The 24,165-nt window shown below is 44.7% G+C and overlaps 1 protein-coding gene across 2 annotated transcripts in view; it reads right to left on the minus strand.

The window, feature by feature from the left end:
• LOC310774328 (bone morphogenetic protein receptor type-2-like) overlaps nucleotides 1–24,165 on the minus strand; it is a 64,783-nt gene that overhangs the window by 30,697 nt on the left and 9,921 nt on the right. For both annotated transcript variants that reach the window (XM_083634381.1, XM_083634382.1), the window contains exons 2-3: nucleotides 11,708–11,893; nucleotides 1,543–1,722 (exon numbers count right to left, since the gene is read on the minus strand). In XM_083634381.1, the coding sequence (XP_083490507.1) occupies nucleotides 1,543–1,722; nucleotides 11,708–11,893 (366 nt within the window). The remainder of the gene's footprint in view (nucleotides 1–1,542; nucleotides 1,723–11,707; nucleotides 11,894–24,165) is intronic.

Consider the following 24,165-nt stretch of genomic DNA (forward strand, 5'->3'; position numbering starts at 1 on the left):
GCGCAGCGCATGCATGTGAGTAACAACAAAGTGATATCCATTCTCCTGGCCGATTGTCACATTTGCCCATGTACACTGTAGGTCATTTAGAAGCACCAGTATTTCATAACCAGTTTAAAAGTTCCGTGTATGGATTTAATTTTAACGTTATACGTTATAGCCTACTTGGGCTATGGGTGGAGGGCAGAATTGCGGTCGCTATGACGACCAGGTGTGGGCGGAGGCGAATAAACTTGCTATGGAAGCAAAGTCTATATCAAGTAGAGACGAGTAAGGCCAGGTAGAGTAGAGCTGTACTGTGCTGTTATATGTGGTGGAAATGAGCCATTAGTGTCTGTGCTTGGTGTCGGGTGAGCACCGTGATTGGCCCGAAGGTCCAAACACCGCCCAGACGAAGCGCATCCCCTCACTAAGCATCCTAGACTGACTGACTGACTCGTCTGAATTTGGTAGCCCGCAAGAGGGTTCTTATTCTGACAGAAATGTTACAGTCTGTAACATCTCTTTTTGAAGAAGGGTAGAAATTGCCCCATAAAAGCTGAAAATAGTCTTGAGGGTCAGTTTATCTGGCACAAAAACCTTGCCTTGCATACCAGCCCTTGCAATCTCTGACTGTACTATAAGCATTTATTTAAGAGAATACTTTTGAGCATGTGGGCAAAATGAGACGTGTGCAAATGACAAGTGTGATATATATATATTTATAAAACGGCTCTCTCAAATCAAGCAATCTGATTGGTTCACAGCCATTGTATAAATCCAGTAACCCACTCCAATAACCCATGGCCATGGGTTATTGGTTGCCATGGCAACTCTCTTACTAAAAGCCTTTGGTTATCAGCGGGATATATTCGCCACAACACACTTGCTCTCATGCTATATTGCTTAAATATATATATATATGTGATATGTGTGATATATATATACATCATAATGTTATATACACAGGATAAATATGACTTTGTGTCCATGTGTGTTACTGTATACAGTATTACTAGAGCTGCAACGACTAGTTGATTAATCGATTAGTCGATGGACAGAAAATTAATCAGCAAATATTTATATGATCCATTAATCGTTTTGACCAATACTTAAGACAAAAATTCTAAAAATTATCTCGTCCTTAAATGTGAATATTTTCTGGTTTCCTTACTCCTCTATGACAGTAAACTGAATATCTTTGGGTTGTGAAAAAAACAAGACATTTGACGACATCATCTTGGGGTTTGGGGAAAAGTGATTGACATTTTTCACAATTTTGTGACATTTTATAGACCAAACGACTAATCGAAAAAATAATTAACATTAATTTAATTGATAATGAAAATAATCGGTAGTTGCAGCCCTACGTATGACTGCTTACGTATGTGTGTATACTGTCCAACTGTGTGTGAGTGTAAGTCATTACCAAATGCACTGTGTATTGGACATGACATTTACTCTGACTACATGTACTGTACACAGCATGGTGTGTGTGTGTGTGTGTGTGTGTGTGTGTGTGTGTGTGTGTGTGTGTGTGTGTGTGTGTGTGTGTGTCCTTACAGAGGGGCTGTGCAGTGGTGGGGCTGGGCGGGGGGAAGTCCTCGGTGAAGTTGACGTTACACATGTTGCTGCCGCAGCAGCAGAAGTGGTACGTCCCATTCTGGATCTGTGGAGGCAGGTTGGTCACCACGCAGCGGTCGTCACGGCAACCCTGGTGGTCGCCCAGGTGAGTCCAGCAACCTGACGGGTGGTGGATGGATGGAGAGAGAGATGACAGAAGAGGAGCGGGGGGGTGGGGAGTATGAGAGAGGGAGGGAGAGAGGTGGGGTCAGTGAGGGAGACTGGTTTTGACAGCTAGTGCAGCTACTGTGTGTGCTCGAACACTCAAAGAGCACCTCTGCATGTGTGCGTGTCTTGCATGTAAACCCATAGTATGTGTATATACCTTCAACGACTGTTTCCCCGTTTGCATCCTATTCTCTGCTTCCACTAAACATCATAGAAACATATAGTATGTGTATATGCCTTCAACAACTGTACGTTTCCCTGTTTGCATCCTATTCTCTGCTTCCACTAAACATCATAGAAACATATAGTATGTGTATATGCCTTCAACAACTGTACGTTTCCCTGTTTGCATCCTATTCTCTGCTTCCACTAAACATCATAGAAACCTATAGTATGTGTATATGCCTTCAACAACTGTACGTTTCCCTGTTTGCATCCTATTCTCTGCTTCCACTAAACATCATAGAAACATATAGTATGTGTATATGCCTTCAACAACTGTACGTTTCCGTTTGCATCCTATTCTCTGCTTCCACTAAACATCATAGAAACATATAGTATGTGTATATGCCTTCAACAACTGTACGTGTCCCTGTTTGCATCCTATTCTCTGCTTCCACTAAACATCATAGAAACATATAGTATGTGTATATGCCTTCAACAACTGTACGTTTCCCTGTTTGCATCCTATTCTCTGCTTCCACTAAACATCATAGAAACCTATAGTATGTGTATATGCCTTCAACAACTGTACGTGTCCCTGTTTGCATCCTATTCTCTGCTTCCACTAAACATCATAGAAACATATAGTATGTGTACAGTATATGCCTTCAACAACTGTACGTTTCCCTGTTTGCATCCTATTCTCTGCTTCCACTAAACATCATAGAAACATATAGTATGTGTATATGCCTTCAACAACTGTACGTTTCCGTTTGCATCCTATTCTCTGCTTCCACTAAACATCATAGAAACATATAGTATGTGTATATGCCTTCAACAACTGTACGTGTCCCTGTTTGCATCCTATTCTCTGCTTCCACTAAACATCATAGAAACATATAGTATGTGTATATGCCTTCAACAACTGTACGTGTCCCTGTTTGCATCCTATTCTCTGCTTCCACTAAACATCATAGAAACCTATAGTATGTGTATATGCCTTCAACAACTGTACGTTTCCCTGTTTGCATCCTATTCTCTGCTTCCACTAAACATCATAGAAACCTATAGTATGTGTATATGCCTTCAACAACTGTACGTGTCCCTGTTTGCATCCTATTCTCTGCTTCCACTAAACATCATAGAAACCTATAGTATGTGTATATGCCTTCAACAACTGTACGTGTCCCTGTTTGCATCCTATTCTCTGCTTCCACTAAACATCATAGAAACCTATAGTATGTGTATATGCCTTCAACAACTGTACGTTTCCGTTTGCATCCTATTCTCTGCTTCCACTAAACATCATAGAAACATATAGTATGTGTATATGCCTTCAACAACTGTACGTTTCCCTGTTTGCATCCTATTCTCTGCTTCCACTAAACATCATAGAAATATATAGTATGTGTATATGCCTTCAACGACTGTACGTTTACCTGTTTGCATCGTATTCTCTGCTTCCACTAAACATCATAGAAATATATAGTATGTGTATATGCCTTCAACAACTGTACGTTTCCCTGTTTGCATCCTATTCTCTGCTTCCACTAAACATCATAGAAATATATAGTATGTGTATATGCCTTCAACGACTGTACGTTTCCCTGTTTGCATCCTATTCTCTGCTTCCACTAAACATCATAGAAATATATAGTATGTGTATATGCCTTCAACAACTGTACGTTTCCCTGTTTGCATCCTATTCTCTGCTTCCACTAAACATCATAGAAACCTATAGTATGTGTATATGCCTTCAACAACTGTACGTTTCCCTGTTTGCATCCTATTCTCTGCTTCCACTAAACATCATAGAAATATATAGTATGTGTATATGCCTTCAACAACTGTACGTTTCCCTGTTTGCATCCTATTCTCTGCTTCCACTAAACATCATAGAAACATATAGTATGTGTATATGCCTTCAACAACTGTACGTTTCCCTGTTTGCATCCTATTCTCTGCTTCCACTAAACATCATAGAAACATATAGTATGTGTATATGCCTTCAACAACTGTACGTTTCCCTGTTTGCATCCTATTCTCTGCTTCCACTAAACATCATAGAAACCTATAGTATGTGTATATGCCTTCAACAACTGTACGTTTCCCTGTTTGCATCCTATTCTCTGCTTCCACTAAACATCATAGAAACATATAGTATGTGTATATGCCTTCAACAACTGTACGTTTCCCTGTTTGCATCCTATTCTCTGCTTCCACTAAACATCATAGAAACCTATAGTATGTGTATATGCCTTCAACAACTGTACGTTTCCCTGTTTGCATCCTATTCTCTGCTTCCACTAAACATCATAGAAACATATAGTATGTGTATATGCCTTCAACAACTGTACGTTTCCCTGTTTGCATCCTATTCTCTGCTTCCACTAAACATCATAGAAACCTATAGTATGTGTATATGCCTTCAACAACTGTACGTTTCCCTGTTTGCATCCTATTCTCTGCTTCCACTAAACATCATAGAAACCTATAGTATGTGTATATGCCTTCAACAACTGTACGTTTCCCTGTTTGCATCCTATTCTCTGCTTCCACTAAACATCATAGAAACCTATAGTATGTGTATATGCCTTCAACAACTGTACGTTTCCCTGTTTGCATCCTATTCTCTGCTTCCACTAAACATCATAGAAACATATAGTATGTGTATATGCCTTCAACAACTGTACGTTTCCCTGTTTGCATCCTATTCTCTGCTTCCACTAAACATCATAGAAACCTATAGTATGTGTATATACCTTCAACGACTGTACGTTTCCCTGTTTGCATCCTATTCTCTGCTTCCACTAAACATCATAGAAACATATAGTATGTGTATATGCCTTCAACGACTGTACGTTTCCCTGTTTGCATCCTATTCTCTGCTTCCACTAAACATCATAGAAACATATAGTATGTGTATATGCCTTCAACAACTGTACGTTTCCCTGTTTGCATCCTATTCTCTGCTTCCACTAAACATCATAGAAACATATAGTATGTGTATATGCCTTCAACGACTGTACGTTTCCCTGTTTGCATCCTATTCTCTGCTTCCACTAAACATCATAGAAACATATAGTATGTGTATATGCCTTCAACGACTGTACGTTTCCCTGTTTGCATCCTATTCTCTGCTTCCACTAAACATCATAGAAACATATAGTATGTGTATATGCCTTCAACGACTGTACGTTTCCCTGTTTGCATCCTATTCTCTGCTTCCACTAAACATCATGAAAACCCATAGTTAGGGATGCACCGATCCACATTTTTTGAGTTCCGATCCGATTCCGATACCTGAATTTGGATATCTGCCGATACCGATATTATTTCCGATACCAGAGCTATTTTTTCTTGAATATACAGTACAAACAAACTTTGGCCAATTGAATAAAAAGGGAAAAAAATACAACTTACAAAAATCTGACAAAATGAAGTAAATATACAAGGCAAAGAAGGATAGCCTACGTGTTTGATTCTGCACTATTTAGACATTGCTGCTTTAGGTAAGGGCCCTCTGTAGCTGGCTCCTATCTATCTCATAACTAGGGCTGTGATGATAACCACATCACCAAAATGTTTTGTAGGCTACTTTATTATATAAAATATTACAGGCACAATGCCAAAAGTACTAGAGTAGCAAAGAGGGAAAGGGGACCTACTAATTACCGTAAATGATAAATAGTAGCCTAAACAACAAACTATTAAAAACATTATACAGGATTGTTCATCTGAATTTACTGAATGGAATGATTTGAATGTGCGTTTACATACTGTACACATCTCATATTTCCTTTAGCCTGTCTTACAGTAGTAGGCTATTGTTAGCCTATACAAAGAATTATAAAAGATCCTTCTATTCAGTTCACGTAAAGAAAGAGTGGAGAAAAAGACAAGACCTGCAGCCTGCACAATTTATGAACGCAGCCACAGTGAAACAACCAGATGAATTATCGTTAGTTTAACTGCATTAACTCTGTGGCTGTAACGTTATGGTGAGCCAGGCAGTCGAAAACTGCGCTTCTCCGCCTGTATTATATTTGAGGCACTTTCACTAATGTTACGTGGTGTTGAGCCAGGCAGTCTGTATTATATTTGAGGCACTTTCACTAACGTTACGTGTTGTTGAGCCAGGCAGTCTGTATTATATTTGAGGCACTTTCACTAACGTTACGTGGTGTTGAGCCAGGCAGTCTGTATTATATTTGAGGCACTTTCACTAACGTTAAGTGGTGTTGAGCCAGGCAGTCTGTATTATATTTGAGGCACTTTCACTAACGTCACGTGGTGTTGAGCCAGGCAGTCTGTATTATATTTGAGGCACTTTCACTAACGTTACGTGGTGTTGAGCCAGGCAGTCTGTATTATATTTGAGGCACTTTCACTAACGTTACGTGGTGTTGAGCCAGGCAGTCTGTATTATATTTGAGGCACTTTCACTAACGTTACGTGGTGTTGAGCCAGGCAGTCTGTATTATATTTGAGGCACTTTCACTAACGTTACGTGGTGTTGAGCCAGGCAGTCTGTATTATATTTGAGGCACTTTCACTAACGTTAAGTGGTGTTGAGCCAGGCAGTCTGTATTATATTTGAGGCACTTTCACTAACATTACGTGGCTTGCACTCCCTTAGAGGGAAATAACAAGCCTGTAAGAACTTTTATTGAGATACTGAACTAACATCACAGCAAGACATAAGTGATGCCATGCACGCATGTTAAGCTATCGTCATCATCACATCAGACAGCAGAAAGCAGCCACTTGCGATTCTGAAGGGCTTAATTTCATTCAGATAACAAGGGACCCGTTTGAAAATGTTTGTCACATATGCCATATGTTTCTCAAAAAACATCGCATCCATTTACACCCGCTTCACTGCGAGCTAGCATGACATGGCTGGCTGGTGCCATGGTAGCCTACCTACCTTCCTCCAGTCCACCTGTTTGTCTGGCAGGCACAGCGACAAGTTCTTTTGTTTAGCCTACGAAACAACGTTACGCGCTAATTTGCATATCAATATAATAATAATAATAATAAATTCAATTTATATAGCACACTTTAAAATCCAAGGACTTCACAAGGTGCTTTACAGATGCATGATAAAAACAATCAAGCAATCAAACAGGGAAAAATAAAAATATATAAAAAATAAATATAAAGGAACAGCTAATATGCACTAATTAAGTAACTACTAATGACTCTGACTGCTCAATGCTCACCTCATTGATCATGAGTGGGGAGAACGATTGTGTGGACTGAGGAGGACCACTTCGCTGCTGTACTGTGTGTGTGACCTGTGTGAAGTGATGTGGGATTAGGCAGATACTAGGGGTGTCACGATACACTCAGTTCACGATACGATACGTATCACGATACTGGGTTCACGATAACGATACGATACGATACGATTTTAACAATATTTTTTTAAACTTGAATAATGACAATATATGACTGGAAAAGTAGTATTTTATTTGAAATGCACAAATACAAAACATGCTGTTGTGGGAAATTGTTATTACAATAACAACTAGAAAAAACATGAGATTGGAGATAAGGCTTATCTTGAAATAGAATGAGTTACACCGTCACTTAGATTTACTTTGAACTAAAAGGTTTCTCAGCAGTATAAATTCTCATTATGCATCTTCAGTTTTTCTTCAAACTCAAACAACAAGACTTTTCTTAGTCTATTTTTTATGCATCTTCAGTTTTTCCTGTCAAGTAAACAGTTTTGCCAGAAACTCAATTGAATGGTTTCTCTCCTGTATAACTTCTCATGTGTCTCTTCAGAGACTTGTTCAACTGAACTACTTTCCACACATTGAACTTCAACAAACAAAGACGTTTCTTTGTCTACTTTTGAAAAAAAAAAAAATCTTTTTTTTTTTTTTTTCACGATATGAGATTTCATCTCAACGATACATATCGTGACGTTTTACTATCGCGAAATTTCGTGGGACGATATATTGTGACACCCCTAGCAGATACTGTAGATGGAGGAGGGAGCGCCTGCGCAGCCGCGGTTCTAGAAACTTTTCGGGTGGGCTGAACCCCCCTAAATTTTTGTCTCAGCCCACCCTAAGAACATAGAGGGGGGGGAAACACACACACAGTGCATTGTGTAGTCAGAAACTGCTACTAATGACCACCATGGATTTGGAGAGGAGAGGGGATTTTTTTTTTTTTTTTTTTTTTTTTTTTTGCCTCTATTTTTTTGGGTGGGCTGAGACTATTTTTGGGTGGGCTAAAGCCCACCCAAAAACGGCCTAGAACCGCCCCTGCCAGGCAGTCTGTATTATATTTGAGGCACTTTCACTAACGTTACGTGGTGTTGAGCCAGGCAGTCTGTATTATATTTGAGGCACTTTCACTAACGTTACGTGGTGTTGAGCCAGGCAGTCTGTATTATATTTGAGGCACTTTCACTAACGTTACGTGGTGTTGAGCCAGGCAGTCTGTATTATATTTGAGGCACTTTCACTAACGTTACGTGGTGTTGAGCCAGGCAGTCTGTATTATATTTGAGGCACTTTCACTAACGTTACGTGGTGTTGAGCCAGGCAGTCTGTATTATATTTGAGGCACTTTCACTAACGTTACGTGGTGTTGAGCCAGGCAGTCTATTATATTTGAGGCACTTTCAGTAACATTACGTGGTGTTGAGCCAGGCAGTCAAAAACTGTGTTTGTCCGCCTGTATGTATTTGAGGCACTTTATAACCATTTTGTGTGCCTTTACTTGAACTCGGTTGGGACAGAAACTAGCACAGTGATGGCTATGGATGATTATCGTCACTGATGGTCTTTACAATTTTCCTAGATATATTCACAATTATTAGTCTCAATGATATAAGGAACAAAATTATTTTACTGCCATTTTATGTTCGTAACATAACAAATATTTTCTACAGCTGTTATTCTAAGTGAAAGAAGAGATTTCACTAGTATTGCCAAAATGCAACATTTCCTATCATCCTTAATTCAAAGTAAAAATCATTATACGTGTGTGATTATACATGATTAACTGTGCATATTTAAAGGCTCATCTTTCTAGCGTTGAGCTCCCCTTTGGGTCACAGTCATCCACAGTTTCTTTTTTCTCTTCTTTTTGGACCAAAGACATTTTACAACTCTCAATTATGAAGATTTAAAAGATATTTGGTGATGTATATTATTTGTATAAATAGGAGCAAAGAAGACCTGTAGTTGAGTAAGTGTGCAGCCCTAAGCTGTTTGATTAGTCATTTCACCAGCCCTCCTTCACGTCCTCTTGGCAGTTGGCACTTGGTAATACGTAGGACCACACATAATGTTTTAATCATAAGTGTTTTATCACTTGGTAATATGTAGGACCACACATAATGAGAGTGGCCACTTGCAAGCAAGGCAGGGTCTGACCGGAAGCGGAACGCACTTGCCCTTAAGCAGGCTTAATAATAAGAATAAATTATACAAATCAGACAGAACAATGAGTGATGAAATATTGCAGATGAGATAATTTCATAAATATGTCTAAATTGGGGGCATGGTGGCGCAGTAGTAGTGCTCTTGCCTCGCACTCTCGCCTCACAGCAATAAGGTCCTGGGTTCGATTCTCGCCTCGGATGCTGTTGACACTGGGGGCATGTTTCCCATGCCTTCAGTGCCTGGTGCCCAGGTGGGTTATCTCATTAGAAAGGGCCTTTCTGTGTGGAGTTTGCATGTTCTCCCCTGAGGTTTCCTCCATATAACATCAATATGGACCCCCACTAAAAAAGATGCAGAAGATCGTCGCCTGACCAACGGGGGTTGGAAGAAGTTGGTCCCCAGGTGCTTCACCACTCCTGGCCTGACCATGGAGGAGGTAGAGGAGGATGAGCCAAGATGGGTCAAAAGCAGAAGACTATTTCCACAGCGCCTTTGCATTGATGTGTGTCTGTGACTAAAGGTCTCATTATGCTTTCCGCATCAGCGAGGAACGCGAGTGTCCGCGCGGAAAAGTGACGTCAAATCAGCAGACACGCCCCTCCGCAAGGCTCCGTGCGGACGGTTTTCGACCGGCCGTGCGCACGCCGAATTTTGTAACTACGCGGACGCGGACGGGCGGACAAAGTGGAGTTTTCAAGACTCGCGCTCAATTCCGCCTGCAGAAACCCACACAGAGTATACAAGCTCCACACGTTTCCTCGTCGGATTCCGTGTCCCTCATTTCCGTGCGGCCGGCCAAAGCGTCAAGCATAATCCAGGCTTAATAAAGACAGGGTTTGCCCATCCAATTGTTGTAAAAAAAAAGTCCTCTAAATATTGTTTGTTTACTTGCATTTATATTTATCTCCTGTTCGTGCACTGGAATTGCCGGACGATCACAATGCATGCTGGGAAATATGCACTTGTGAAGTCTACATCGCCGTCGACTGGCCGAGGGTCGATCTCAGGAAGTTCCCTTCAGTTATGAGTAATGGAACGGCACTTAAGATGGCGACATGGATTCCCCGAGGGGAAGTGCAGAGGGGAAGTCAATGAGGGCAGACTGAGACGACTAACAAAACGCATGGCTAGAGACAGCCTCCCTGCCCCTGTACCTTGCTAGAGACGGCCTCCCTCCCCCTGTACCTTGCTAGAGACGGTCTCCCTCCCCCTGTACATTGCTAGAGACAGCCTCCCTCCCCCTGTACCTTGCTAGAGACAGTCTCCCTCCCCCTGTACATTGCTAGAGACAGTCTCCCTCCCCCTGTACATTGCTAGAGACAGCCTCCCTCCCCCTGTACCTTGCTAGAGACATCCTCCCTCCCCCTGTACCTTGCTAGAGACATCCTCCCTCCCCCTGTACCTTGCTAGAGACATCCTCCCTCCCCCTGTACCTTGCTAGAGACATCCTCCCTCCCCCTGTACCTTGCTAGAGACATCCTCCCTCCCCCTGTACCTTGCTAGAGACATCCTCCCTCCCCCTGTACCTTGCTAGATACATCCTCCCTCCCCCTGTACCTTGCTAGAGACAGCCTCCCTCCCCCTGTACCTTGCTAGAGACATCCTCCCTCCCCCTGTACCTTGCTAGAGACAGCCTCCCTGCCCCTGTACCTTGCTAGAGACAGTCTCCCTCCCCCTGTACATTGCTAGAGACAGCCTCCCTCCCCCTGTACCTTGCTAGAGACGGTCTCCCTCCCCCTGTACATTGCTAGAGACATCCTCCCTCCCCCTGTACCTTGCTAGAGACATCCTCCCTCCCCCTGTACCTTGCTAGAGACATCCTCCCTCCCCCTGTACCTTGCTAGAGACAGCCTCCCTGCCCCTGTACCTTGCTAGAGACATCCTCCCTCCCCCTGTACCTTGCTAGAGACAGCCTCCCTCCCCCTGTACCTTGCTAGAGACATCCTCCCTCCCCCTGTACATTGCTAGAGACAGCCTCTCTCCCTCTGTACCTTGCTAGAGACAGCCTCTCTCCCTCTGTACCTTGCTAGAGACAGCCTCCCTCCCCCTGTGCCTTGCTAGAGACATCCTCCCTCCCCCTGTGCCTTGCTAGAGACAGCCTCCCTCCCCCTGTACCTTGCTAGAGACAGCCTCCCTCCCCCTGTACCTTGCTAGAGACAGCCTCTCTCCCCCTGTACCTTGCTAGAGACAGCCTCCCTCCCCCTGTACCTTGCTAGAGACAGCCTCTCTCCCTCTGTACCTTGCTAGAGACAGCCTCCCTCCCCCTGTACCTTGCTAGAGACAGCCTCTCTCCCCCTGTACCTTGCTAGAGACAGCCTCCCTCCCCCTGTACCTTGCTAGAGACAGCCTCCCTCCCCCTGTACCTTGCTTGACCAGGCGCACGTCGCCCGGAGGACTTTTCTCCCACAGGCCGAAGCAGTGGCTCCCCTTGGCACAGCGGATGGTGGTGTTCTCCGGGGAGACGCGGCCCTCACCCCCGGCCACTCGCTCCACCTCCCACTGCTGCTGTTGGTCTGTGAAGGCACATTCCCTCTCCTCGCCCTGCGCCGCTGTGGAGAGAGGACGGGGGGAGGGGAGGAGAGGTGGGGGGGTCAACTCAAATGTATTCAGGAAATGTGTCTAGCAAAACGGGGTGGGGTGTTGCATTGTGCAGTAAGATAGAAAAAGTGGATATCCGCACACTGGAGTGGCTCCCGATATTTTTTTACAGCATTTTTATTTTGTAGTCAATAAATATTGGGAGTTACTCCAGTGTGCGGACATCCACTTTTTCTTTCTTGACATGTACTTGTATCCAGCACCTGGCCTAAAAGCAGGTTGGATGTGCAGCACACCGCTACTCCACTGAGCTAATGTGCCGTAAGGAAAGAGAGATAGAGGCAGGACAGTTACAGCTTCATTCATTCATTTTCTTCATTGCATCTGGGCAGCTAGCATCGTCTCGCTTTCCACACCATACTAACACATTCAATATGCACATTTTAAATGACAACAAAGATCCCAGCACATTTTGGCTGAAAAATGAATGGCACTGTCGAAGTCACATGCACAACAACCACCAATACTGTGCACTACTGACGCACTACGCACTGACACACACACACACACACACATACACACACACACACACCCACACGGTCTGGTACATAAGTCTATGCTGCCAGAAAGAGACAATTATACTGATTATGTCTGTCTATACAAGGAGGGCCCAGGGTCGAAAAACTAAATCTGCCATGCAGTCAGCCTGCAAAGACTAACTCAAAGATCAATAGATAGCTATTTCAGCCTTAGCTGGTGCGCGCGCACAGTGTGCGTGTGTGTGTCACACACACACACACACACACACACACACGGGGGCGGGTGTGTTAGGGCAAAACAAATCTTAATATAAATCAAAAAAACATTTCCCCCTGATAAGATTTGTTTTTATTGCTTAAAACACAGACATTTCTCTCTCCTCTTCTGTATGTGGAAGTGTAGCATGAAGACACAATGGAGATGATAGAGATGGAAGAAAGAGATCATGTCATCAAATTGTTCAGGCATGGAGTTTGTTCAAAGAGTCAAATGTCACAGCGTTACCTTGCCAAATGTGTCAACGAAACCCCTTTGCTAAAGTGGTCTATTAATTCAATCTAATTATGACATAGGTCCAATGCAACTTTCTATTTTGGATTGACAAGGTTATGGTTTGAATCTAACACCAGAAAGTATAGATGATGAATGCTGTGTATGGTGTCAAATGAACAACAGTTAGATAGTGTGTTTGTTTGTGTAAAGAGAAGGCCAGAATAGCCACAGCATGTGCAAGAGCGGTGGTGAAATGAAAGAAGAGGGAGTCAGAGAGTGTGTTTGCTGGAGAGGAGCGCTTGTGTTTTGCTGTGTGTACAAACGTCTGGGACAGGGAGAGAGATCCCAAGGAGAAATAGCGTGAGCCAATGGCAGTGTGTACATAGCCTGCGTGGTGGGTAATCTCCGATAAGGTAAACAGGATGTGCCAGTTTGTTTCCCTGACTCCCAACTCCTCCCCTTCCTCCATCTGGGAAGGGCTGGTGGTGGGCGGTGGGTGTGTTGGGTTTAGTAGGGGGAGGAGAGGGGTTGGCTGTGCCCTGCTCAAGGTCAAGCTAGCCTGTGTGGGCAGAGGGTGACGCGATGGAGTGGTTGCTCTGCTGGGCACGGCGCCAGCTCTTCTGCTCTCCTCCCACCCACAGATAAAGCTATCAACCCTGGCCTACTGTGTGCCTTGGCTGCCCTGAACCTGCCTACTGTTTGTGCTACCGCGCTCGCCTGCAGGGGGATAGCGCATACATACAGAGTGGGAAAAGTGTTCAAATAGCAAAGGTTAAGTATCAGTTTGATGCACAACCTGAATATAAAGTGTGGTCCTGTGTAGCTAAATGAGCTGAGGATGGCACGGACAGCGCCAGGGTTACGGGTTCGAGTCCCACTGGGACCGCCAATTCTTAGCATGCCTGTACGCACAGCACAAGGTGCTTTGGATTACAGCAAACACAGTGGATGTTATATGGCATATTACATATAACACATGTAACAACACATTACATACATATGTATCATGCCATATCTGTTATGAATGTGCGTGGATGAAGTTATATTTTGTAGAGATACACCGACATGACAATTTTGGCCTATACAATAACCGATATTAACATTGCTGTTATGTCCGATTACAGATTTTTACCGGATGTTGATATCTGTGATAAAAATGTTTCTATGATAATCAAATGTTGTACATACATACTGAAAAACACATGTAAAATACTGAATTTGAAAAAGTAATTAACATTGGGAAAGGAAACATTTGGAAAAGCCCATAAATCATAAATATATTGCATTTGTTTCCTCTCAATAGGAACATTTTGGCCAATACCGATAACCATTATTAACGTTGCTGTTATTTTGCTCATCGGACCGATACCGATATATATCGTGCATCCCTAATATTTTGTGACAACGTGACCTTAATAAGTTTTCATTCTAAACTGAAAGCTATTAATATACCGTAACACAAAATGGATATACATACATATGAGCAAATGAACACACATACACAAAAACTTGAGTCCAAAGCTCTCCCCTTCTCTCATCCTGTAAAGTGTGAATATCAAGTCTATGTGAAAAATTATTTCTCTCCGGGAACCATCATATTCCCTCAAATGAAAACCAATATAAAAATGAAACCAGAACTTCATTATAACATTACTGGGGGGGACTTAATGTGTAGGCATTCATATTTTTACCACTATTCCATTGGCCACATAGGGGACATTTGCTCTGATCTTTTGCAATCGGACAGCTGTTAATTAAGCTGAAAGCAGAAAGTATATACATTGCATTCCTGGATCTATTCTGTTGTTTGTATCCAGCCTTTTTTCTGGCCGTATGTAGACAACATGATGTAATATTGATATTTACACACCGCGGGACGGCATATTGGCGCGGTCGGCTTGGGTCAGATAGCACAGCAGGCGCTCTGCAATTTATATTTGCTTTCAAATGTTGGTTCACTCGGTATATTCAAGACTTAAAACAAAGTGCTCACAAGGACAGGATGACTTAATAAAGTGCATTTATTGCTGAATTAAATAAGCTGTGTAACGTATTGCAAAACATTACAGGGATGCAATCTCACAGGCTCCCAAAAGCGATGCTTATAATTGAATCTGCCGGGGAAACGCACATCCCATAATACAACAGTTCGCATCGCATCCCATAATAGTATGATGATACTTGGGATGCCATTGCGAACATAGATGCGAACAGGTTAGCTAAAAGTTTAGCGTCGCCACTCGCCACCAGCGAGGGGCCCCCACCGTTGCGGTCGGGGTACGTTTCGAAATCCCTCCAGGCCTAAAAGTTTTTCTAGGGGAAACACTGTGAATGAATGTATATTTGGCATTATTTAGTGCTACTGTGTCAACACCAATATACATTTTGTTGTATTGTAATATGTCATAAAGTTTTGCATTGAACTTTGTGTAAAAAAAATAAAAAAGGCCTGCAACTCAGCAATCTAAAACAATCAGCTAAACACTGGAGTCAGTCCCTCAGAATCAAGGAACAATGGCTTCTTTCTAGACTTACAATTTGACAGTGATGTTCAACAGTCATACAGGGAAAGATCCATCATAGAGGAGAAAAGCACTCACTGAAGTAGATAAGGCAGGTTAAAGGAAAGTGGATACAGTAAATTAAGAAACTTCTTCAGACAAAAAACTCTTGGAATGCCTTGAACATCAGACTGATGATGTTTAAGAGCGTCAAAGCATCCGAGGGGGGAATTTCCCCTTAATTATTGCCATTCCTTTTGACACTATCATTTGACGGTGACTTTAAAGTCGAGTTGAAACGACATTCCGACTTCCTCATCACGACAGGTTTCCGACTCGTGTGAAACAGGATAGAGAGGCGGGACATACATAACGTTTGGAGGAGTTTGATTTGACCGTTGAAAAGTGGGCATGTCTGGCATGGCATGAGGGACTGACTGAATGCGAGACAAGTTGAGTTGCCCGCCCGCAGTGCCTCCGAGCAGAGGGAGACAGCCGTCCGCTGACATTTTAACTAGCGAACCTGAAACGTACCGGTCACGTTGCAATCACAGTCTTATGATACAAACACAATATATTTATAATGTAAGTGCACCTATGTAACAATATGCCCCCTAAAAAAAGCACAAATCGCACTGCACTCTATAATCAGGGGTGTGAACTACAATAGTTAAAAAGTCATTTTTAATTTCATCTCAATTAGAGACACTTTAAAAAAAGGTATGAGGCCAGAAATAGCCTTTACAATGAATATTTTTCCCATCTGGATTGTCCTTTCTAATAGCCAAATCCCAGAATCAATTGGATGTGGTGGGGACATGGTGGAGGCCACAACTTCACAAGCTGAAGAGACGGAAATCCAGTAAGGAGGAGGAGGAACATGAAGGAACAATAGAAGGAAGTGCAAAGCTCCTGCCAACACCCATGGACAGTCAGACAGACCCACCTTGTACATTAGGCGGGGGAGGAAAGAAAATCTATACGGCATAATATCTCCATTCTTTCCCATAATACTGGATAGATATGCTGACATTAATTATTAATATTTTTTAGTACAATTCAAGGCTATCAAATGAAAAACCACATAATGATGTTCTGTCAACCAGTGCTCTTGAAAACAAAAAAAGAACACTCAAATAGTATTTAAAAGGACAAAATCTTGAATTTAGAAATTGATTTGGGATTTTCCACTCAAAAGCGTGATTGGTTTTAATATTTCATCATCTTGACTGAGGGAAAGAGTGATAGTTCAGTAGTTTTTTGCTGCATTGAAATATGATACAACACTAAGGGCCTGTCTGATTCTCAAGTGAACGAGCTATATAGGTGGCATTTCTAGGTAAGAAGTTGTAATTAGGCTGTCTGAAACCAGTTTGATACATAAAAGTTTGCTGAATTTGCAACCTTTCTAGGTACCTGGTTATGGATCATTTTTGAGGAACCATACCATGCATCCTTTGGTGGGTTAGGATTAGGATATCCCATGATACCTTGTGCCCCTTCCAAAACGATGAAGAAGAACGGAGTGAGCCCGAGCGAGCCCCTAATGGCGGCGCCAACAAAGCCGACCGCATCAGAAAAAAGTGAAACATTGCTGGCTAAATAACAAACATCTGTCACTTTCTTTTCATTTTTATTCTAGAATAGTCAATAATGTCAGCCTTTACTTAATTTCAGTGCAGTCAGATGTTTGTACAGTGTCAGGAAAGTCACTTTTGAACTATAGTAGGAAGCATCTTACCTGAGACTGTTCTTGACAGCAGCCGGCTAGTTAGGTTGCTAGCTAACGTTAATGTTAGTTTAGAAAACCCGCTCCGCATGCCCCAAAGCAGGACAGCTAGGAGGATAGCAGCATGGCAGACCTTCAAGTGTAAGTGGAGTTCGTTTTAACCGTGTGTGCCTTTGGTAAACAACTTCATCAAGCTTGGTCAGAAAAGGTCTGTCTCAATGGAAACAACACCAGTGCGACCTGTGGCGTGCGATGCTACCTTCAAGAATGAGGACGTCTGAAACAAGTTATTTTTTAATCATCTATATTAAAATGAGATACCTAATTAAACAATCATCTAGTTAGGTAACTAGATGATATTAAGCTTCCTTGCATTACAGACACAACCTAAGTGTGTGGTAAGTATCAAGTATCCTGATAATATTGTATGCCAATTCTAATCCCTATCTTGCTTCCACTACGTCTCGTGTCAGCCAAGGCGGACTACAGTGCCAGGAGCGTGCCCACAACTCCCTAACCCTAACCTTGACTACAGTGCCAGGAGCGTGCCCACAACTCCCTAACCCTAACCCTGACTACAGTGACAGGAGCGTGCCCACAACTCCCTAACCCTAACCCTGACTACAGTGCCAGGAGCGTGCCCACAACTCCCTAACCCTAACCCTGACTACAGTGCCAGGAGCGTGCCCACAACTCCCTAACCCTAACCCTGACTACAGTGCCAGGAGCGTGCCCACAACTCCCTAACCCTAACCCTGACTACAGTGCCAGGAGCGTGCCCACAACTCCCTAACCCTAACCCTGACTACAGTGCCAGGAGCGTGCCCACAACTCCCTAACCCTAACCCTGACTACAGTGCCAGGAGCATGCCCACAACTCCCTAACCCTAACCCTGACTACAGTGCCAGGAGCGTGCCCACAACTCCCTAACCCTAACCCTGACTACAGTGCCAGGAGCGTGCCCACAACTCCCTAACCCTAACCCTGACTACAGTGCCAGGAGCGTGCCCACAACTCCCTAACCCTAACCCTGACTACAGTGCCAGGAGCGTGCCCACAACTCCCTAACCCTAACCCTGACTACAGTGCCAGGAGCGTGCCCACAACTCCCTAACCCTAACCCTGACTACAGTGCCAGGAGCGTGCCCACAACTCCCTAACCCTTAACCAGCTGAACCTGTGACCCTAAATAACATGATGACACACTGACGGACATGGGGCACATTTAATAGCTCCGTGGTGCAGTGTGGTTGCACACACCAGCAAGTACACAATACTTGGACAGCTGCAGCATGGACTAGTCACAAAGTGACTTCTTGGATTCCTTCTCCCTCTATTCAGAAGGAGAACGGGCAATCTACATAACGGCCACTGCAGCCAAAACAACAACAACAGTGAGGTGAATAGAGAGGCAGCATGTTGCTGGGGATGCTCCTCCTACAGTAGTGAGGTGAATAGAGAGGCAGCATGTTGCTGGGGATGCTCCTCCTACAGCAGTGAGGTGAATAGAGAGGCAGCATGTTGCTGGGGATGCTCCTCCTACAGTAGTGAGGTGAATAGAGGTAGCATGTTGCTGGGATGCTCCTCCTACAGTAGTGAGGTGAATAGAGGCAGCATGTTGCTGGGGATGCTCCTCCTACAGTAGTGAGATGAATAGAGAGGCAGCATGTTGCTGGGGATGCTCCTCCTACAGTAGTGAGGTGAATAGAGATGCAGCATGTTGCTGGGGATGCTCCTCCTACAGCAGTGAGGTGAATAGAGAGGCAGCATGTTGCTGGGGATGCTCCTCCTACAGTAGTGAGGTGAATAGAGAGGCAGCATGTTGCTGGGGATGCTCCTCCTACAGTAGTGAGGTGAATAGAGAGGCAGCATGTTGCTGGGATGCTCCTCCTACAGTAGTGAGGTGAATAGAGAGGCAGCATGTTGCTGGGATGCTCCTCCTACAGTAGTGAGGTGAATAGAGAGGCAGCATGTTGCTGGGATGCTCCTCCTACAGTAGTGAGGTGAATAGAGGCAGCATGTTGCTGGGGATGCTCCTCCTAAAATCCAAGTAGTCACTCACAGTCACAACCAGGCTTAGGTTACCATGTTTGTGGATTTGTAGACTTGAGCCACGAGAGCAGCCCGGCCCGGTAGTCAGCTTTCATTGGTTTGTCTCCCGCTGTACTTGGCTCTGGTTGGTTCTTTAACTGAATTTTGTGCTTCTGGAGGGCTGTTTTATTTCTGGTTGGATGCCAAATCCCTGTGTTTATCGCTGATTGGCCATGGCAGGCTCTGTCCCTGCTTCTGCTCTGTGGAGCGCGCTGTGTGATCTTGGCTCCTGCTGCAGTATTGGATTGTGGGTCAGAGTGTGCAGGCAGGGCCAGTGGAGCGAGGCAGATGAGAGAGTGAGGGAGGAAGAGAGTGAGGAAGAGAGAGAGGGAGGATGAGAGAGGGAGAGAGAGAGAGAGGGTAGTCATATCAAAAGACTCCCAGAGTAGTTCTCCTCTCCAAGCCTGTTCATTGGATGATGGCGGGCACCGTGGAGTGTTTACCCATGGCCCAGTTATTTGCTAATCTCTCTCTCCCTCGGAACACCCCCCACTGGCCTTCAGCCCCCCCCCCCCCCCCTCAGCCTCACTGCTACAAAACAACAGCGACCTAATCTGGCTCTCTCCTGCCTCTCCTCCTGCCAAAGCCCATGGGAGCGATGCAAGACTGCACGGCAGTCTGAGAGACTTGATTAAAAGTCACTGACTGCACGGACTGTTGGCTGTTCTATCTCCACAATTGTTTCTGATTTCACATCTGAGACTAGGGAGAGAGAGAGAGAGAGGGCGGAGACTAAGGAAGCCATCTTGAGTGACTGTGACCAAAACAAGCCTAACAAGCCTAATGGTAAATGCTGCTGCTGTTTGGATGCATGCTTGCTGCTGAGTTGCGATGGGTCATGGATGGGATTTGGGGGTATTTTGCTGACACCCCGATTTTCCAAGTCCCCTAGTTGAGTTTCAAGAAATGGAAGAGGGGGGGGGGGGGGGGTAATCTGTCCCATCTGTTGCCCTGCCACACATACACACCATCACTCAGTCTGGGTCTGTCTGTGTCTGGTACAGTTATGCTAATCCTAAGGCTTATACTACCCAGCCTCTCAAAGCTTAGAGCCCTTCACCATTGACCACAATGCATTTATGCCAGTGACCCCCCCCCCCCCCCCCCCCCAGCCTCCGCATTAACTTTCCCAAATATGTGATGTGATCAAAACAAAGATGACAGGCTGTCACACCATGGAGATCACACTCTAGTCTTGTAAGGCTGTTTCCTTGTTGAATACGTCTACTTACTGTACTGAGGGACACTTCAGGCAATAGTCAGTCAAAAGAAAACGGGGGTGGTGGGGGGTCAAAAATGATGTATGCGTTTCATAATATCCACCAAACATTTGTCATCAAGTCACAGGCTAAACACTGGACTGGCTGAATCCCCCTGCACTAGCACTAACCCTACACTGTCACCGCTGTAGGCCTGTGGTTGTGTAGACCTGTGGATGTGTAGGCCTGTGGATGTGTAGGCCTGTGGATGTGTAGGCCTGTGGTTGTGTAGGCCTGTGGTTGTGTAGGCCTGTGGATGTGTAGGCTTGTGGCTGTGTAGGCCTGTGGGTGTGTAGACCTGTGGATGTGTAGGCCTGTGGATGTGTAGGCCTGTGGTTGTGTAGGCCTGTGGTTGTGTAGGCCTGTGGCTGTGTAGGCCTGTGGCTGTCTTGTAAGCACTGTAGGCCTGTGGTTGTGTAGGCCTGTGGTTGTGTAGGCCTGTGGTTGTGTAGGCCTGTGGTTGTGTAGGCCTGTGGGTGTGTAGGCCTGTGGTTGTGTAGACCTGTGGATGTGTAGGCCTGTGGATGTGTAGGCCTGTGGTTGTGTAGGCCTGTGGATGTGTAGACCTGTGATTGTGTAGGCATGTGGATGTGTAGGCCTGTGGTTGTGTAGGCCTGTGGTTGTGTAGGCCTGTGGATGTGTAGGCCTGTGGGTGTGTAGGCCTGTGGGTGTGTAGGCCTGTGGTTGTGTAGACCTGTGGTTGTGTAGGCCTGTGGGTGTGTAGGCCTGTGGGTGTGTAGGCCTGTGGTTGTGTAGACCTGTGGTTGTGTAGGCCTGTGGTTGTGTAGGCCTGTGGGTGTGTAGGCCTGTGGTTGTGTAGACCTGTGGATGTGTAGGCATGTGGGTGTGTAGGCCTGTGGTTGTGTAGACCTGTGGGTGTGTAGGCCTGTGGTTGTGTAGGCCTGTGGTTGTGTAGACCTGTGGTTGTGTAGACCTGTGGATGTGTAGGCCTGTGGTTGTGTAGACCTGTGGTTGTGTAGGCCTGTGGTTGTGTAGACCTGTGGATGTGTAGGCCTGTGGTTGTGTAGACCTGTGATTGTGTAGGCATGTGGATGTGTAGGCCTGTGGTTGTGTAGGCCTGTGGTTGTGTAGACCTGTGGATGTGTAGGCCTGTGGTTGTGTAGGCCTGTGGGTGTGTAGGCCTGTGGGTGTGTAGGCCTGTGGTTGTGTAGACCTGTGGGTGTGTAGGCCTGTGGTTGTGTAGACCTGTGGTTGTGTAGGCCTGTGGATGTGTAGGCATGTGGATGTGTAGGCATGTGGATGTGTAGACCTGTGGTTGTGTAGGCCTGTGGTTATGTAGGCCTGTGGGTGTGTAGACCTGTGGTTGTGTATGACTGTGGTTATGTAGGCCTGTGGATGCCTTGTCAGCGCTGTAGGCCTGTGGTTGTGTAGGCCTGTGGTTGTGTAGGCCTGTGGTTGTGTAGGCCTGTGGATGTGTAGGCCTGTGGTTGTATTGTCACTTGTCAGCACTGTAGGCCACAGGCCGTCTGGTATGCTTTTGTTTTCACTCTGGCTGCATGGCCTTGTGTCCATTAGATTAGTGTCCGGCGCAGTCTAATGAAAAGGAAACAATAGTGATACTGCAAATGCAAAACATGGGCTATAATTGGTGTAGTCACGTCCCAAACAGAAAACGTAGACCTCCTCCTCTCTTTAAAAAACACACATCATTCTTTTTCTAGTAGCACTCTGGTGTAATGCAAGCCTGGTGGCGCCGTGAGCCCTGTCAAGAGACACTTGACTTGCCATCGAGCTGAACAACTTTTCTGGGGGAAACCCTGAATGTCAAGGTGAAACTCACTGCTGGTTTGCTTGCAATATTGGTTGGTGATCTAGGAACTGAACCTTAACACGTTAACTGCCAGCGACGTATGCATACGTCAAAAAAAATCCAGCGCTTGACTGCCAGCGACGTATGGATACGTCAAAAAAATCGTTTTTTTTTTTTTGACGGTGGGGCGTTGATCAATCCCTTTTACGTCTCCTGTACAATTATTGGAGGTATTGAATGTGTATAATCTATTTTACCGACCCACTAAGTGTTGACAGTGCTCCCCCAGACGAGCGAAATCAAAGAAAAAGGGAGCAAGGAAATGGCGAGGCGATTTTACAGTATTACATTCTCATGAAAATGGTTGGGGGAAAACGCTCTCGTTTTCGCACTGATTGCTGGCGATGCGGGATTGCAAATTTACATAATACATTACAGGTGGAACACACTTTGAAACACGCAGCATAAATATGACCAGAATCGCAAAAGCTTCTCTCAACCAAAACTCCCAAGAAGCGAGCGAGTCCATGCCGACTTCCTCAAACAGCAGCCTGCAGACAGGCACAGGAGAGCAGCAAAAGCACTGAGACTGTGACGGCCGCGGCAGCCAAGAAGAGGGAGGAGTTGAAGCAACTCTGCCTCTCGCTCTCTCCCTCTCTCTCTCTCTCTCTCTCTCGCTCTCTCTCTCTCCCTCCCTCCCTCTCTCTCTCTCTCTCTCTCTCTCTCCCTCTCCCCCTCTCACTAGGATTAAACCTAGTGCGTCTCCCTCCCGAGAGGGAGGGAGAGAGAGAGAGAGGGAGGGAGAGCGAGAGGGAGGGAGAGAGAGAGAGAGAGAGAGAGAGAGGGAGGGAGAGCGAGGGGAAGGGAGAGAGAGAGAGAGAGAGAGAGAGCGAGAGGGGGAGGGAGAGAGAGAGAGAGAGCCAAAAATGAATGGTTAAAGTGACAGCTCTATCGAATTTCACAAAAAGCCGTTTATCTCTGAATATTTTTTCTCATGCTAAAACCATGCTGTATTCAACTGATAATGCTTACATAACTACTAACTCTACAAACTAACTCTTTTAGACAGAGAAAGTACACATTCTATTAGTACTTTTGAGATATTGTATGTTCACAAACTCCAAGCAGAAAATAATCCTCGGCGCTTGTAAAATGAGCCACAATCCTCAAAAAACGGCTTGGCAGAAGCTACCTACAGCAAGAAAAAAACGGCTGGCAGTCAATGTGTTAAAAAAAAAGGAAAAAAGAAATAAAAAAATGTTAAATGTACTAAGTAAAACAAAGAAGATACCGCCATATTCACAGCTCTAAGAGAAAATGAAAGTGCATTCTTTAGAAAATGCATAATGATCCAGCATATATCGACCAATATCACTTGAGAGCCTAGCAGTTGCTCCCAAACGTCCTTCTCTTTTTTTAACTTCTATCCCATAATGATATTAAAACCCTCGAGCTAAAAAGGCTGGACTGTACTTTGAGCAGCATTTTAGCACGCTGGGCTCCAGACCTATTGTCTCTGCTAGTCAAGGAAGGAGAAGCTTTGTGTTAATCACAGGCTGTCACTCTCACTTACCATCTCAAGGCTGCACCTTTACTTTTCCAAAACATACTCTCTTCTTTGCCAAAGCAGAAGGTCTACTGAAGGCTGTTACATTGTACCAGACGGTCTACTGAAGGCTGTTACATTGTACCAGACTGTCTACTGAAGGCTGTTACATTGTACCAGACGGTCTACTGAAGGCTGTTACATTTTACCAGACGGTCTACTGAAGGCTGTTACATTGTACCAGATGGTCTACTGAAGGCTGTTACATTGTACCAGACGGTCTACTGAAGGCTGTTACATTGTACCAGACGGTCTACTGAAGGCTGTTACATTGTACCAGACGGTCTACTGAA

Source organism: Poromitra crassiceps (genome assembly GCF_964638095.1).
Source record: "Poromitra crassiceps genome assembly, chromosome: 3".
NCBI lineage: Eukaryota > Metazoa > Chordata > Actinopteri > Beryciformes > Melamphaidae > Poromitra > Poromitra crassiceps.